At 38.9% G+C, this 16,192-nt stretch overlaps 4 protein-coding genes across 4 annotated transcripts; 1 reads left to right on the forward strand and 3 right to left on the reverse strand.

Moving 5' to 3' along the window:
* Nucleotides 1–1,141: 1,141 nt before the first annotated feature.
* On the reverse strand, nt 1,142–2,418 carry LOC148924152 (uncharacterized). Its single transcript, XM_089057911.1, has 2 exons — nt 1,328–2,418; nt 1,142–1,253 (listed from the first exon to the last, which is right to left on the reverse strand). Exons 1-2 carry the CDS (start codon nt 2,416–2,418, stop codon nt 1,205–1,207), a joined length of 1,140 nt encoding a protein of 379 aa, XP_088914037.1. The 3' UTR covers nt 1,142–1,204.
* Nucleotides 2,419–6,169: 3,751 nt separating this feature from the next.
* LOC125190061 (uncharacterized) lies at nt 6,170–7,422 on the reverse strand. The gene has a single exon (XM_089057924.1). The coding sequence runs from the start codon at nt 7,317–7,319 to the stop codon at nt 6,411–6,413; it is 909 nt and encodes a 302-aa protein (XP_088914050.1). The 5' UTR covers nt 7,320–7,422; the 3' UTR covers nt 6,170–6,410.
* Nucleotides 7,423–8,864: 1,442 nt separating this feature from the next.
* Nucleotides 8,865–10,920, reverse strand: LOC125187774 (Pentatricopeptide repeat (PPR) superfamily protein). Its single transcript, XM_048084406.2, has one exon. It carries the CDS (start codon nt 10,813–10,815, stop codon nt 8,938–8,940), a length of 1,878 nt encoding a protein of 625 aa, XP_047940363.1. The 5' UTR covers nt 10,816–10,920; the 3' UTR covers nt 8,865–8,937.
* A 3,017-nt stretch (nt 10,921–13,937) lies between these two features.
* On the forward strand, nt 13,938–15,919 carry LOC125191383 (Homeodomain-like superfamily protein). Its single transcript, XM_048088928.2, has one exon. The coding sequence runs from the start codon at nt 14,112–14,114 to the stop codon at nt 15,186–15,188; it is 1,077 nt and encodes a 358-aa protein (XP_047944885.1). The 5' UTR covers nt 13,938–14,111; the 3' UTR covers nt 15,189–15,919.
* The last annotated feature ends 273 nt before the right edge of the window (nt 15,920–16,192 follow it).

Raw genomic sequence — 16,192 nt, forward strand, 5'->3', positions numbered from 1 at the left:
TGCCCAACATCCCAGGGAACCCGTGCACCGACCCGTGCATATTTATCAGCTGCTGGCAGTCTGCGGGGCTCGGACTCCGAAGATAGCGATCCCCGAATATCGCTCTAACGCCCGCGCAAAAATTCTGCAGACACTCGACGGCTGACGACACGCCAATGTGGAGGTACTCGTCGAACATGTCGGCCGGGCCTTCGTACGCCAGTTGCCTGATTGCGGCAATGCACTTCTGTAAGGACGTGTGTCCTGGTTTGCCAGCCGAATCCTCCCTGATCCTGAAATACTCGTATCTTCTCTCTAAAGCACCCACGATATGCATAAACAGCGGACGATGCATCCTAAAACGTCACCGGAATAAGGCATCCCCAAAACGCGGGTACAAAGCGAAGTAGTCCTGATACAACCGAATATGTGCAGCAATGTGGTCCCGGGGTACATGACGTCGGCGATGGATCGGCCGAGGTACCGCTGCCTGCTGCCACCGCTGCTGCCTCGGCCGTAGCAATCGATCAATCGCCCCTTCCATAGCAACATCCAATTCATCCTCACTATCGCTATTACTAGCGCCCCCGCCACTACCACCCGCACGACTACTAGCCATTCTAGAAATACTTGAAAATAGAGTTTAGAGAGAGAAACTTATCAACACAAGTGGTGTGAATGAAATGAAGTTCAACGAGACATTTATGTGAGTTTAAAAGGCATTTTGGAGTGAAAATTGCATCATGTACCAAAATAGTGATTTATAAGTACAATAAAGATCAGGTACCATTTATGTGCGAAAGTGAAACATCAGGTACCATTTATGGAGTTCACTCTAATTTTAAATTGGATAAAGAAACACCACGAGATTATCTAGCTTTTAAAATAATAATCCATTTGTCACAACTCACCAAAAAAAGGAACAATATTTTCAATTTCACCAAACTGAACTCAAGAACATGCTCTAAATTTTTTGCATTCAACCTAAGATAATAATTTGTATTGATACAACAGACCAACATTCAGTCTAAAAAGGGCCTCGATTTTTAACCGAGCATCGTGCTGAAACAATAATGAACAGTTGATTTTGTAGCTATATTTCTTATAGGCATAAACACACACAAAACAAAGTTAGGACAATATACAAAAGATACTCCTACAAAATGGAGAATGGAATGCTATGAATGAGCAAAAGGCATAAAGCTCATTCAACATCATCTTTCATTCACTTGTCTATTATCTCTATCTTCCCTTTCTTGTCCTTCTCGGCAAATCTGCATACAAAATGAGCATGTCACGTTTCCGGACATAACTAATTATCAAAATCAATTCAAATCAACGGGCTTACATATAAATGTCATGAAAGGGACCGATTTTCAGGACACCCTTCATTAGAACTGTAGAAAGGTAATCCTCGCCCATGCCTTGGACGACTTCGACCTTGGCATATTCAAGATCACAGTGGCCAGCCATACGCATGAACACGTAGAAGACCCAACTACTACTTTTAATATCTTTGTTGCCGGTATAGAAAGCTTCCACCACTCGCACATTCTTACCCCTAGGCCTCGCCTTCACGAACACTTCCCCCACCTCCTTTTTGGAGGACAGATCGTACACGAACCAAACACATGAATAGTCGATAATGAATAAAATGTCGCCCCCCACATATACGAGGTTCCTGTATCCCAGGTCACGACCATATAACGGCGGAGGGATGTTTTCTGCAAATATAGCCCATTTGTCTTGAGCAATGTTGTAAGAGAGGAGAGATGGTTTACAATCTAAGGCACATCCTATTCCTCTGCCATAAAGCAAGTGATGATAGTATATCATGACAACTTCATCGGTCCACTGAAAGCAAGAGATTGCACAGGGACACATAGTCATGGGAGTGGGAACAGGCAAGTCCTCTCCGTTCTCCGGATCATACAATTCAAGGGCAGTGAGTGGACGGGGATACTCACCCATGGAAACACTCAAGTTCTTAGCATCCAACTCTCCTTTCTCCGGGTCGTACAACTCAGCCCAACCTTCTCGTTCAGCTGTGCCCCCGCAGATGAATATCCTGCCATCATGTAACGGGACTAGAATGGGGTGGGAACGCTTTACCTTCATAGCAGCGGGGCAAAGTGTCCAAGACTCACATAGAGAACCATCAGCTGGTGGCACTGCAGACCACAAACAGTTTGTCGGTTCAGACTTTTCTCTATCTTCTTCTTCATCTCTAATATTAATCATGCCCCCAGCCATAAACAAGGTATCACCCACACAGAAAAATCCCACACAAAAAGGTTTGGGTTCCAGTTTTCTTTCAAATCTGGATATTACAAGATCTCGATCACTACAATCCTTCAAGCCCAACTCGTCGAAACTATGATAGTGCATAGTATCATCCAGGGCAGACCAAAGCATCGTGAAGCGTAAACCGCCCTCCATATGCTGCTTAATGAAAACCAACATAAAAATATTACCCATGTAACGGAAATAATTATCCATCAAACAATGGATTAGTAAATTTGCCATCATAAAATAAAGTTCAGGATCAATAAAATTATTGCCAAGAATTGCATGAGACATGAATGTATTCAATTCGCAACATAACTATTCAATGTCAATTTGCAACAACTATAGCCCATCTTCTACCTTTAGAATCAACCAAGAAATCCATCACTCACATACTGTATATATTTATTTTTTTCCTTAATGCACAAAGAAATTGATCTAATGCTTGAGTAAATCATTTACCATTTTTTCTTGATTCTTCATCTCCATGAGATGCTCCTAGAATCAAAATATCGAAACAAAAGTTAAATTGACTATGATTATAATATGAGGGGTGTGTGTGTGGCTTAGTTAATTGAATTTACTATTCGAGCTTGATATCTAAATTGCAAGAACTCGAGCTGGCTGCTGAGAGAACGTAGCTCTTCATCACCGTGTATGTCGCTCAAGTCATCACCGGTGTACCTCGGAGTAAAGAGACTCATTTGGCCAAGCCCTTCTCCTGAAATTATTTATTCATCACACAACAAGATTAACTTCTACCATGTAGTCTATTGAACCAATGAAACTAATAAGCCACCAAACAATGAAATTAGCCCTAAGAATAGCATCAATATCGATTCTAATTCGTAAATTAAATCTATGGAGTATTGATGATCTAATAATCCAAACAAGTGTAGTAATTAAAGTGTAATTAAGAAGATGATGATGAACAAGCCATCACCCCTCTGCCATTCAAAACCGAAATAGAAAGCAATTAAACAAACATACTGATCAATAGAGAGGAATGAGAAGAGGGTTGTGGCGTTAATTCTTCTCTAGGGAAGAAGAGCGATTCATCACATTTTACTAGAAAATTTCTTAACTAAAATTTTGAAATTAAAAAATCTAATTTTAGGTAAATATTCGATTTTCCTTAAAACAATATTTTCCACAAGTCAGTTAATGAATGAATAAATCTAATTAGATCATATATTCTGCAAATCTGAAAAGCCACGTATAAACCCTAGATCAACTTCAAATAAGGCTAACTGCTTTAATCCTCTGAATGTTAAAATCCAGGTGGTTAAGTAATAATTTCACTTGTAAAAAATAAGTATAATTTGAGTGTGTAATGAAAATATTTCACTTGTAAAAAATAAGTATAATTTGAGTGTGTATAAGTTAAGTGCTCACATCTCATGATTTGTTTACATGTCATATTTACAAGTTTTACAAATATCTTTCATAAAATAGTTTCCTATTCGAAATGTGCACAAGTGCATAAATAAGCATACATTAACACGTTAATTTTAAGGGTGAACTAGGTGAATGGTATCTTATTTTTCACTTTCGCACGCAAATGATACCTGATATTTATTTCATATCGATTTTAGTATCCTATGACAAAATAACCTTAGCTACCAAATATGTGATTTTTTTTTTAGGGAGAAAATTTTTGTAAATTTCCATTAAATAGTACTCCCTCTGTCCCAAAAAAGATGGCACACTTGTAGATGTTACGAGATTTTAGGAGATGTTGTTTTGTGTATTAAGTGCTGAGAGAAAATATAATTTTATACTTGATGTGAGAGGAAACTTTTTTTTAAAGAGAAAATGTGACATCTTTTGTGGGACAAACTAATAAAGAAAGTGTGACATTTACTATGGGACGGAGAGAGTACCAAATATGTGATTATTATTTTCTTCTCTTCTTTCTTTTTTCTTCATTTCTTCTTTCTTTTTAGTATTATATCTTCCTTTTCTTTTTCTTCTTAATTTATGTTTCCTTTTTTTTCTTTTCTCTTCTTTTTCTTCTTTATTTTTAGTGTTTTACACATACATCTAATTGCATTCATAATATAAATTAAGAACAAACACCTAATTAAATTGATCATTTAAAATAATTAGATCAATTAAATAATTTTTTATTAAATTATTTTATTCTTATTTTATGATTGAAACACCTAACTAAAAATATTCAAATCTTAATATCATTATTAATACAATTCACAAATTTAAATTTTTATTATTGATTAGTTATTAATTTAATGTATAATAATAATAAATAATAATAATTAATATAATATTGTGTGTTTCAGAATTTAAATAATTATACTACAATATTTATTAATTACAACTAGTATTAAGTATTATAGCAATGAGGAGTGATCAATTACTAAACTAATTATCAATCACAAATTAAGACCAACTCATACCCATCAGAATAGAAAATCTAGCGGTTGAAATCATGTCACATGGATTATATTGTAAATTAAAAAGTTATTAAATAAATTTAAAGGGTATTAATGTCAATTCTCTCACATCAAAATCATCTCAAAACTTTAAATTTACGTAACTCTCTCGATTTAAATTATTTTTTCGCAAAAAATATATCGAATTAAAGATAATTTTATAAAGGTTCCAACGAGATCTCAATTGTATATGATTCTACGATATTCGGGTGATGAAATTTGACAAATTATATTTCAATTTTCATAAATGTTGATAAACAAATTTTATCAACAAATGCAAAAAAAAAAATCTCTATAGAATGTATGTAAAATCTCAATAAAACTGTGTTGATATTTTCTTGTACTTATGTTGATATTCTCATGTCATACTGTTGATATTTGTAATACACTATATTGATATAAAAAACATCCACGAAAATTATCATATGATAACATAGTGACAATATTACCCTTTTGTTGATATTTTGTCTACTATTTATTGAAATTTGTGAGCTTTAGTCTCATCCACTTATTTCTAAATCTAAGAGTGTAGATTTAGTTTTAATATTGGATTATGATGTTATAAGCATTAGAAGATAACCCTTATAACAATAATATTATTATAATAATTAAATATAATTATAATTATAATTATAATTAAGTACTCCCTATATTTGAATGATTTTTAAAATAAGTTAATTATTAATTTATAATATTAAAATAATAATATTAATATTGATTAATAATACTAGTATAAAGAGTGAGAAGAATGAGAGAAAACATTATAGTATCACTTTTGATACTTAGTTTTGTGTATGCAAATAACCTCAATGACACAAATGGAAAAATATAGTACTCTCTCCGTCCCACAAAAGATGTCACACTTGTGGGATGACATATGATTTTAGGAGGTCTTGTTTTGTGTGTTAGATAGAGAGAGAAAATATAATTTTTATATTAATATAAGAGAGAATTTTTTTCAAATATGGAAATGTGACATCTTTTGTGGGACAAACTAAAAAGGAAAGTGTAACATCTTTTATGAGACGGAGGGAATAGTATTTGTTTAGAAGGCATTTTGGAGTGAAAATTGCATCAGGTACCAAAAAAAATGTGATTTATATGTACAATAAAGATCGTGTACCATTTATGTGCGAAAGTAAAACATCAGGTACCATTTATGGAGTTCACTCTAATTTTAAATTGGATAAAAAAACACCACGAGATTATCTAGCTTTTAAGATAATAATCCATTTGTCACAACTCACCAAAAAAAGGAACAATATTTTCAATTTCACCAAACTGAACTCAAGAACATGCTCTAAATTCTTTGCATTCAACCTAAGATAACAATTTGTATTGATACAACAGACCAAAATTTAGTCTAGAAAGGGTCTCGATTTTTGACCGAGCAGCGTGGTGAAACAATAATGAACAGTTGATTTCGTAGCTATATTTCTTATAGGCATAAACACACACAAAACAAAGCTAGGACAATATACAAAAGATACTCCTACAAAAGGGAGAATGGAATGTGCTATGAATGAGCAGAAGGCATAAAGCTTATTCAACATCATCTTTCATTCACTTGTCTATCATCTCTATCCTCTCTTTCCTTTTCTTGTCCTTCTCGGCGAATCTGCATACAAAAATGAACATATCACCACATTTAAGAACATAACTAATTATCAAAATAAATTCAAATCAACGGGCTTACATATAAATGTCATAAAAGGGACCGATTTTCAGGACACCCTTCATTAGAACTGTAGAAAGGTAATCCCCGCCCATGCCTTGGACGACTTCGACCTTGGCATATTCAAGATCACAGTGGCCAGCCATACGCATGAACACGTAGAAGACCCAGCTACTACTTTTAATATCTTTGTTGCCGGTATAGAAAGCTTCCACCACTCGCACATTCTTACCCCTAGGCCTCGCCTTCACGAACACTTCCCCCACCTCCTTTTTGGAGGACAGATCGTAGACGAACCAAACACATGAATAATCGATAATGAATAGAATGTCGCCCCCCACATATACGAGGTTCCTATATCCCATGTCACGACCATATAACGGTCGAGGGATGTTTTCTGCAAATATAGCCCATTTGTCTTGAGCAATGTTGTAAGAGAGGAGAGATGGTTTACAATCTAAGGCACATCCTATTCCTCTGCCATAAAGCAAGTGATGATAGTATACCATGACAACTTCATCGGTCCACTGAAAGCAAGAGATTGCACGGGGACACATACTCATGGGAGTGGGAACAGGCAAGTCCTCTCCGTTCTCCGGATCATACAATTCAAGGGCAGTGAGTGGACGGGGATACTTACCCATGGAAACAGTCAAGTTCTTAGCATCCAACTCTCCTTTCTCCGGGTCGTACAACTCAGCCCAACCTTCTCGTTCAGCTGTGCCCCCGCAGATGAATATCCTGCCATCATGTAACGGGACTAGAATGGAGGGGAATCGCTTTACCTTCATAGTGGCGGGGCAAAGTGTCCAAGACTCACATAGAGAACCATCAGCTGGTGGCACTGCAGACCACAAACAGTTTGTCGGTTCAGACTTTTCTCTATCTTCTTCTTCATCTCTAATATTAATCATGCCCCCAGCCATAAACAAGGTATCACCCACACAGAAAAATCCCACACAAAAAGGTTTGGGTTCCAGTTTTCTTTCAAATCTGGATATTACAAGATCTCGATCACTACAATCCTTCAAGCCCAACTCGTCGAAACTATGATAGTGCATAGTATCATCCAGGGCAGACCAAAGCATCGTGAAGCGTAAACCGCCCTGTTGAATGAAAACCAACACAAAATATTAGTCATGTAAAGAAAATAATTATTCAACTACATATATAAACACAACAATTCAATGGCAATTTGCAACAACTATAGCCCATCTTCTTCCTTAAGAATCAACCAAGAAATCCATCACTCACGTACGGTATATATTTCTTTTTTTCCTTAACGCAAAAAGAAATTGATCTAATGTTTGAGTAAATCATTTACCGGTTTTTCTTGATTCTTCATCTTCATGAGAAGCTCCTAGAATCATAATATCGCAACAAAAGTTAAATTGACTAATATTATAACAAGACTGTGTGTTGTGTGTGTCTTAGGTAAATGAGTTTACAGCTTTTCGAGCTAGCAAGAGCTCGATCTGGTGGTCGAGATCAAGCAGCTCTTCATCATAGTGTAGGTTGCTCAAGTCATCACCAGCTAATAGACTCATTTTGCTCAGCTCTTTTCCTGAAATTTAATAATTTTATCAAACAACAAGATTAACCAATAGTATACACTACTATTGAATCAATGAAACTAATAAGCCACCAAACAATGAAATTAGCCATAGCATGAATATCGATTCTAATTCGTAAATCTATGGAGTATTGATGATCTAAAAATCCAAACAAGTAGTAATTCAAGTTATAATTAAGAAGATGATGAACAAGCAATGAAATTAGCCCTAAGAATAGCATGAATATCGATTCTAATTAGTAAATCTATGGAGTATTGATGATATTATAATCCAAACAAGTAGTAATTGAAGTTATAATCAAGAAGATGATGAATGTCGATTCTAATTCATCTATCTATGGAGTATTGATGATCTAATAATCCAAACAAGTAGTAATTCAAGTTACTATTAAGAAGATGATGAACAAGCCATCACCTCAATTCAAAATCGAAATAGAAAGCAATTAAAAAACATACTAGGAATGAGAAGAGGGTTGTGGCGTTAATTCTTCTCTAGGGAAGAAGATCGATTCATCACATTTAAATTGAATATTTCTTAACTTAAATTTTGAAAATAAGAAATCTAGTTTTTGGTAACTATTCGATTTTCCTTAAAACAATATTTAATAATAATAATAATAATATTCATTTCACACTTTAGTTATATGATAGTCATGAAATAGATAATCACAACTTTGATAAAATTGCTCAAAAAATCATAAATTTTGATAAAATTATAGTAGTATAAAACAACTTTAAAAGTCTGGCTATAAAAACCTATGGATTATTTTTATCATGACGAAATGTTCCAATTTTTTTATTTGTGATATGTTGATAATTTAGGATACATGTTTCAAATTGACGTATTGCTAAATGTGCTAGAGAAAAATGAAAATATATACTACATGCGATCTCATCCTCATAGAAATTATAAGAAAATTGAGATATTTTTAAATAGTGGATTGTTAAACTTGTGGTTAGACCATCAAAATTTACAATTTTTTTGGCAATAATTCCAACAATCTATTCTCAGATTTCCCTTCCATAGCTACCCTAATCAACAAATTCCATGTATTATGATTTGGAGCAATGCCTCTTTCCATCATCTGCATAAGCATCACAAAAACTTGTTGCAAGTCCCCTACCGCCCACAACGCCTCGACCACGACTCCATAGCTCTCCGAATCGAGCAGGCAGCCTCTCGTCTTCAAGTCCTCCATCAGCCTCACTGCAATCCCAGCTCTTCCCTGCTTGCAGAACCCACTGATCAAGGCGTTAAAAGTTGATGCAACGGGAAAATACCCGATCCCTATCATCTCGTTTACGAGCTCAACTGCCTCCCTCATGCACCCTTTCTTGCAGTGTTCCTGAATCAAACTAGCATACACTATAGCACTTGGAGCCCTGCCCCTCTCTCTCATCTCATCGAGAACTTTCCTAGCTTCGTCTGCGTTTCCCTCTTTGCATAGGTGCAGGATCGTAAGAGTACGATCCACAGCTTGAGGGAACCAGTTTTTCATGTAGTCAAGAAACTCAAGCGCTTTACCAACGTCGTTGTTCTTGTACAAAGAGTATAGGATGCTATTGCAACACGCGATTCTTCCACCACATCCGCCTCTATCCTCAAGCATAAGCTCGAATATCTCTACTCCCTCACGAGTCTTCCCAGCTGAGCAGAACCCGTGTGTCAGTGTCTCAAACGTGACAAAGTCCCAACGAACGCCGGCCCTTTTCATCTCATGAAACAAATCAAGAGCCGAATCCATCTTCTGAGACGCGCAGAAACCTAAAATCAGAGCATTGTAGGTCTCCGTATTCGGCAAACATCCCTTCACCTCCATTTGCCTAATCAATCCACACCCTCCTCTAACATTTCCCGCCTTCACAAAACCCTTCGCCAAAGTCTTGTACACAACAACGTCGTGAGTCCCTCCCTTCGCCTCCACCCTCTCCATCACCTCAACCGCCTCTGAAATCCGCCCCTCGTTGCATAGAATCTCTATCAACTTAGTCAAGGCAACGACATCGGGCACAAAGCCATTGCCAAAACACTTCTCCAGCATCACCAGAGCCTGCACTAGATTCCCCTCGCCACAATACGCCGATATCAAGATATTAAACGTGACGTCACTGTACCTCTCCATCTCATTCATCAAACTCCTAGCTCTTCCAACTTTCCCATTCTTGCAAAGGGCATGAAGCAAAGTATTGTACACAACCACATTAACCTCGACACCGTGATTCTTCATCACCTGCAGCAGCTTAAACCCGTCCCCGATCCTATTCGTCAAGCAAAAGCCTTTCATCAGAATCCCATAAGTGTAATCATCACCTCTCAAACCAGCTTCCATGATTTTCTTCCTATAAAACTCCCTAGCAATATCAATGTCTTCCTTCACCAAAACATCAAGAATCGAGTTCAATAATTTCAAAGACGGCGAGGCCTTACCAAACTTAGCCACCATATCAAGAACTCTAACCACTTCCCTGATCATCCTAGCCCGCCCTAGCCCGCGGACGATCGTGATAAAAATGTCTTCATCTGGTAAAGAACCAATCCTCTTAGGCATTTCGTCGAGCACCTGGTCTACGACATGAAATTGTCGAAAAGAGCAGAGCTTGTGGATCAAAGCTCGGTATGTGGAGACATCGTGTGAAAAATTGGGGATTGTGGAAGCCCATTGGAAGGTTTTCAGAGCTTCGTTGGCTGATTTCTGCTCCAGAACGAGGTGGGTGATTTGGTTGTTTGTTGGAACTAAAACAGAGGGCGGCGCGGCTGTGGCTGAGATGAATCTTGATCGATTGTGAGAGGAAAAGAACCCTTTTTTACCAATACTTTGAGTTTTTGCAATGTTGAAGATAGTAGACATCGATTCTTAGCTTCTTCAACTGCTATTTTTCAATCCAAACTCAAATTTAGAGCCAAATGCTTGTTCTCTCATCTTCTCCTCAGACCCAAATTTAGATATGAACATGAATTCGCCTATTTTTATAGGATTGGTAAGTTTTTAATTAATTGTAGTAATTGTTCTTAGTCGAAAATGTATTCTATGTTGGGAGTTAAATTTAAAATTTCTAACTTTGCCTAAGTTTTTTGGAAGGGAAAAAACTTATTTAATTAATTGTGAAATTACTAAGAGCATCCACAGCGGTGTTTCTTATCCGTCTCTTAACCGTCTCATCTCTTCACTATTCATGGGCCCCACTGTACTTTTCACTCCATCTCTTAACTAAGAGATAGCACCCACGTCAATCCATCTCTTAACCATCTCATCTCTTAACTATTCATTCAATTTCATTTTTCATTTTTATTTTCAACAAATCCAATTAATAAAAAACACACTTCATTAAATAAAATAAAATTATAATTTAAAATCCTAAAAATAAAAAAAAATACATAGTTAAAATCCTAAAAAAATAAAAATACACATAATTAAAATCCTAAAAAAATAAAAACACACGTAATTTAAAATACTAGAAATTAAAAACACTTAAAAAACTACTCCGCCGGCGAATCATCCCCCGAAGCCGGTGGCGGTGCACCCGGCTGAAGACCAAGTTGCGTTGCCATCGCCTGCATTCCGAGAACATGATGTTCGTATTGGGTAGGCGTCATCTTGGAAGTGTCAGCCATCGTGGAGAGCATGTATACGGACCACAGGGAAGTGTTCGAGCCCATGCCCGCGCCCGCGCCCGCCTGGCTCGATTCGCCCGGCTCTTCCCCTTCCCCTTCCCTCTCCCTCTAGCCGCCTTCGCCGCCTTGGTCCCTTGCGGCCGACGTCGTGAACCGGATGAGGGGCCACCGACTTCAGTGGGCGTGTCCTCAGCCTCATGTGAGGCGTTGCCTGATCCGCCGCCCTCACTAGACGAGTAGCCACCCCCCGTGTGCTTCGTACGTTTCGAGCTCGAGGATTGGACACCGCCAGCCCACCGATCTTCGTTTCTGACCAGCTGCCAAACATCGATATGTTTGAAATCTTTTTTGACGTCCTCTTTAAAGACGCGCATTGCCGCTCGCAGAATGTCGGCTTCACTGGCTCCGCTTTGGTAATGCTTCGCTTCACCCCTGTAGACCGCGCAAAACTTTTTGACATCTTTGTCGACCCGGTCCCAATGACCGCGGAGCATCTTCACGGTGCGGGGGCGACTCCCCCTCGGCTTTGAATCTGTGTTGTAAAGCTCAGTGACCTTCTGCCAAAAGCACAATTTGTTTTGTTGATTCCCGACGATGGGATCGTACGAGACGGTGAGCCAAGAGGTGTATAGAGCCAACATATCCTTGGAGCTGTATGGATGACGGCCCAGATCCTCCTCCACCTCTTCCTCTACCGGGGTCTCTTCGTCCTCGGTATCGCGGCTGGCGGAGCCTCTACCGCTGCTGAACGGAACGTATTCCGGAATGTGTTCCTCCTGAAAATTCTCCCTAATTTGGGACAATCCATGCGTTGCCCTCGGAGGGGGGGAAGGACGATAGTATGCATCCAGATCGAAATGTGGAGCTTGGTACGGCGCCGGCGTAGCCGAGCCTTCGGTGCCCGGCGTTGACGAACGAGCCAGCTAGTTGTACATGCCCCCAGTCGCCAAACGCGTTTAAATCGAAGCCACCGGAGCCGCTGGAGTTTCCATCACTGGACATTATTAAAGAAATTGGAGAGAGAAAGACAAGTGAATTGAGAGAAGAATAGATGTGGTGTTTGTAGTGTTTGTGTGTGGAATGGAGAATGAAAGAGAGTAGTGTGTATTTTATAGAATAAGAAAAAAGAAAAAAAAAAAAAAAATTAACCGTTGAAAAAAACGGTAATATTACCGTTAATTTAAAAAAAAAAATTTAAATCATTTTTTTTTTAAAAAAATTAAAATTAAAATCAGATATTCGACGCCCACTCGCGTTGCCAGCGAGTGGGCGTCACGCACCAACAGCGACGTGCCACGTCGCCCAGCGCGTGGCGAGACCGTCTCGCCAGCTGCCTCGGCGAGACGGGACGCGGGACGAGAGGGGGACGGGAGGGCGACGAGATGGACGCCACAGCGGCGTCTCGCCGGCGTCTCGTCTCTCCGAGACGAGACCGGGCTGAATTTTTCAGCCACTGTGGATGCCCTAAACTAAGTTTCTTACTTTTATTATGTATTTTTAATACAAATCCTTATACCCCTTTTTTAATTCAAATATTAATTACAAAACAATTCAATAAAACCATAAAGTCGTGTGCCTATATAATTGATGGGGTGTGTTAAAGGATACTTACAGCATCTTAGTGTAAAACATCCCACAAATCACACCTTTGGATTCTCAGATTGAATGTTTGTGATAAATTATATTATTATATTTAAAATGTACATTATTAGACTAAAATGCAAAATTATTATCCGAGCTACATTATTAGGCTAAAAATCTATATTATTAGATGACACGTGGTATTAATCTGACAGTTAGATCGCAGGATCTAATGGACTGCAAGTATTTTGAGTTTTACTTATATTTAGTATTCTGATCTGAATAGATTCCTATAACGGATTCCATATTATTTCTACATGGTAATCTTGTTTTCCTATAAGAGCATCTTCAACCATTTACACTAAACTCAAACTCATTTTAGTGCAAATGTCACATCAAATATAATTTTACTCTAACCATTTACACAAAACTCAACTTAAAAGAATATTCTCTATGTTATGCCTTTTTTACTCACAAAATTTGAAAAACTTTTAGATTTTGGTTTAGTGTAAACTTAAAGATAGGTATTTTTTTTTTCTCAAAAACCAAAAATGAGATTGGTTTTTTAGTACTATTAAAGCAAAATATCTATCCGATTTTAAGTTTTAGTGTACCCTTGAGATAGGTCTAACGGATTCCTATTATTTCTACGTGGTAATGTTGTTTACTCCCATCCTTGACAGATTATAAATTTCTACCAAAAAAACATAAATTAAAACGCATAATTTATAGCGATTTTCTTTTAATTAAAATGCACTAACCAAATAGAAAAAATATTTCCATTTAGAAAATCATTCAAATAAGAAAAGGCCCATCTAACTCCAGCCCACCGCCGCCTCCGCCGCTCCACCGCCACAACCGCCTCCACCGCCACCACAACCACCACCGCACTTATTAATACACCAACCAATCAACCAATCACTCATCTCACAAACCAAATCCACTTCACCAATGACTTCCTTCTCCTCCTCCCCCTCCGCCTCCCCGCCGCCACCGCCGCCGCCGCGGCATTCTCTCTCCGCCTCCCTCTCCCCCTCCCCATCCCCCAATCGCGCCCTCCCCCAGCCGGAATCGAAATCCCCTCCCCCCAAACGCTCGCCGCCCCTTCCATGGTCGCACCAGGAAACCCTAGCCCTAATTCAGGCCTACCAGGAGAAATGGTACTCCCTCAAAAGAGGCCAGCTCAAGGCCTTCCAGTGGGAGGAAGTCTCCATCACCGTCGCCGCCCGCTGCGGCTTCGACGAGCCCTCCAAAACCGCCACTCAGTGCCGCCACAAAATCGAGAAGCTCCGGAAACGCTACCGCTCCGAGCTCCAGAAACCCTACCTCAATTCGTGGCAATACTTCGAGCTCATGGATCAGATGGAGCGCGGCCCCATCCCTCTCGATGCGCGCCCAATCACCATGGCTAAGTCCTTCCCCAATCACATCAGTAGCAATAGCAATAACAGTGTTGGCAATTTCACTAGTTTGTATTCGAATTCGGCTGATTTTTACCATAACGACGGCGGCGCCGGAGGGGATAGCGGCGTCTCCGATGATAGCGATGAGAAATGGAACACGGCTGCTGCCGCTAGGAATAAGTCGAAGAGCATTAATAACATCGTGCGTGGGGCGGTCAGGGGTGGAAAGGCAGCGCCCGTGGTGGGTCGAGGGCTTAGGGGTGGGAGAGTGGTGAGAAATTTTGTGAAGGGGAGGCCAGTGGAGTATTATGGTGGGGGTTTTAGCGATGACGATGGTGATGATAGCGACGAGGATGCTGCGGATGAGGAGGAGGAGGTGAAGGCGGAGACGGGAGGAAGTGGTGGGAGAGGGATGGAGCTGGCGGCAGAAATTAGGGGTTTTACAGAGAGGTTTATGGGGATGGAGAGTAAGAAGATTGAGATGATGCAGGAGATGCAGAGGTATAGGATGGAGATGGAGAAGAAGAGGATGGAGATGATTGCTGAGGCACAGAGAAAGATGGTGGATACAATCGGAAGGGCGTTTGGAGCTAATAAACGGGCGAAAGTGGATCAAGAATGTTGACAGCCATTGCTGGATTCTTTGTGTTGCTTAGGGAATAATATAACATGTAGTGAGGGTTGCTGCCATTGTTGGGCAGTTTGTATTCTTTGGGGAAGTATTGTAGAATGTAATAGATTTTCTTCAACTACTGATTCCAGCTTATACAGAGTGTTTCTTTCTTCTGATATGTGACTTAGTTGTTAGGAATGTAGTAGATTTTCTGTTTTTATAGTTTTACTCAATGAAATTAGGGGTTTTATAGAGAGGTTTATTGGTATGGAGAGTATCAAGATTGAGATGATGCTGCAGACAGAGATGGAGATGGAGAAGAAGGGGAAGGAGATGATTTCTGAGGCAGAGAAAGATGGAGGACATTGGTCTCATAAACGGGCGTAAGTGGGTCGAGAATCTTGACAGTCATTGCTGGTTTCTCTGTGTTGCTTAGGAAATAATATAGAAGCAATCTTGAGCGAGTTTGGAGCTCATAAAAGGGCAAAAGATTGCTCTAACAATCTTGCTGCCATTGTTGGGAAGTTTGGAGTTTTCTTGCTCTGTTTGTATTCTTTAGGGAAGTTGGAGTTTTCTTGCTCTGTTTGTATTCTTTAGGGAAGTATGGATGCTGAGGCTTTAACTTCTAATCCAACTTATATAGTTTTTCTTTTTTCCTCTGCTTTGTGATTTAGTTCTTAGAAAGGTAATTGATTTTCTGTTTTTGGCATTTGGTGAACAATGAATACAATATTTTCCATTCATCTTTTTGGTCTCTTTTGTGATAGTAGAGAAATGCCATGCGTTTTTGCACATTAAAGATTCGAGCAATTAAATGCATATTTAGAAGGATAAATTTGTTTTCAGGATTCTAGGATTTTGGTATATATACAGGGTTTTGAATGTATGATTAAGGAAACCAATTTTTGGTGTATTTGCTACTATCTAAAATTAACTTTTTCCAAAAGATGAAATATGATTGTAAACAGATTTTCGATTGTATTGATTCAATCCGAAATATTTCAAACAGAATTATA

This window comes from Salvia hispanica, chromosome 5, assembly GCF_029641045.1.
Source record: "Salvia hispanica isolate PSC_SH4W2 chromosome 5, Shi_PSC_v1, whole genome shotgun sequence".
Lineage (NCBI taxonomy): Eukaryota > Viridiplantae > Streptophyta > Magnoliopsida > Lamiales > Lamiaceae > Salvia > Salvia hispanica.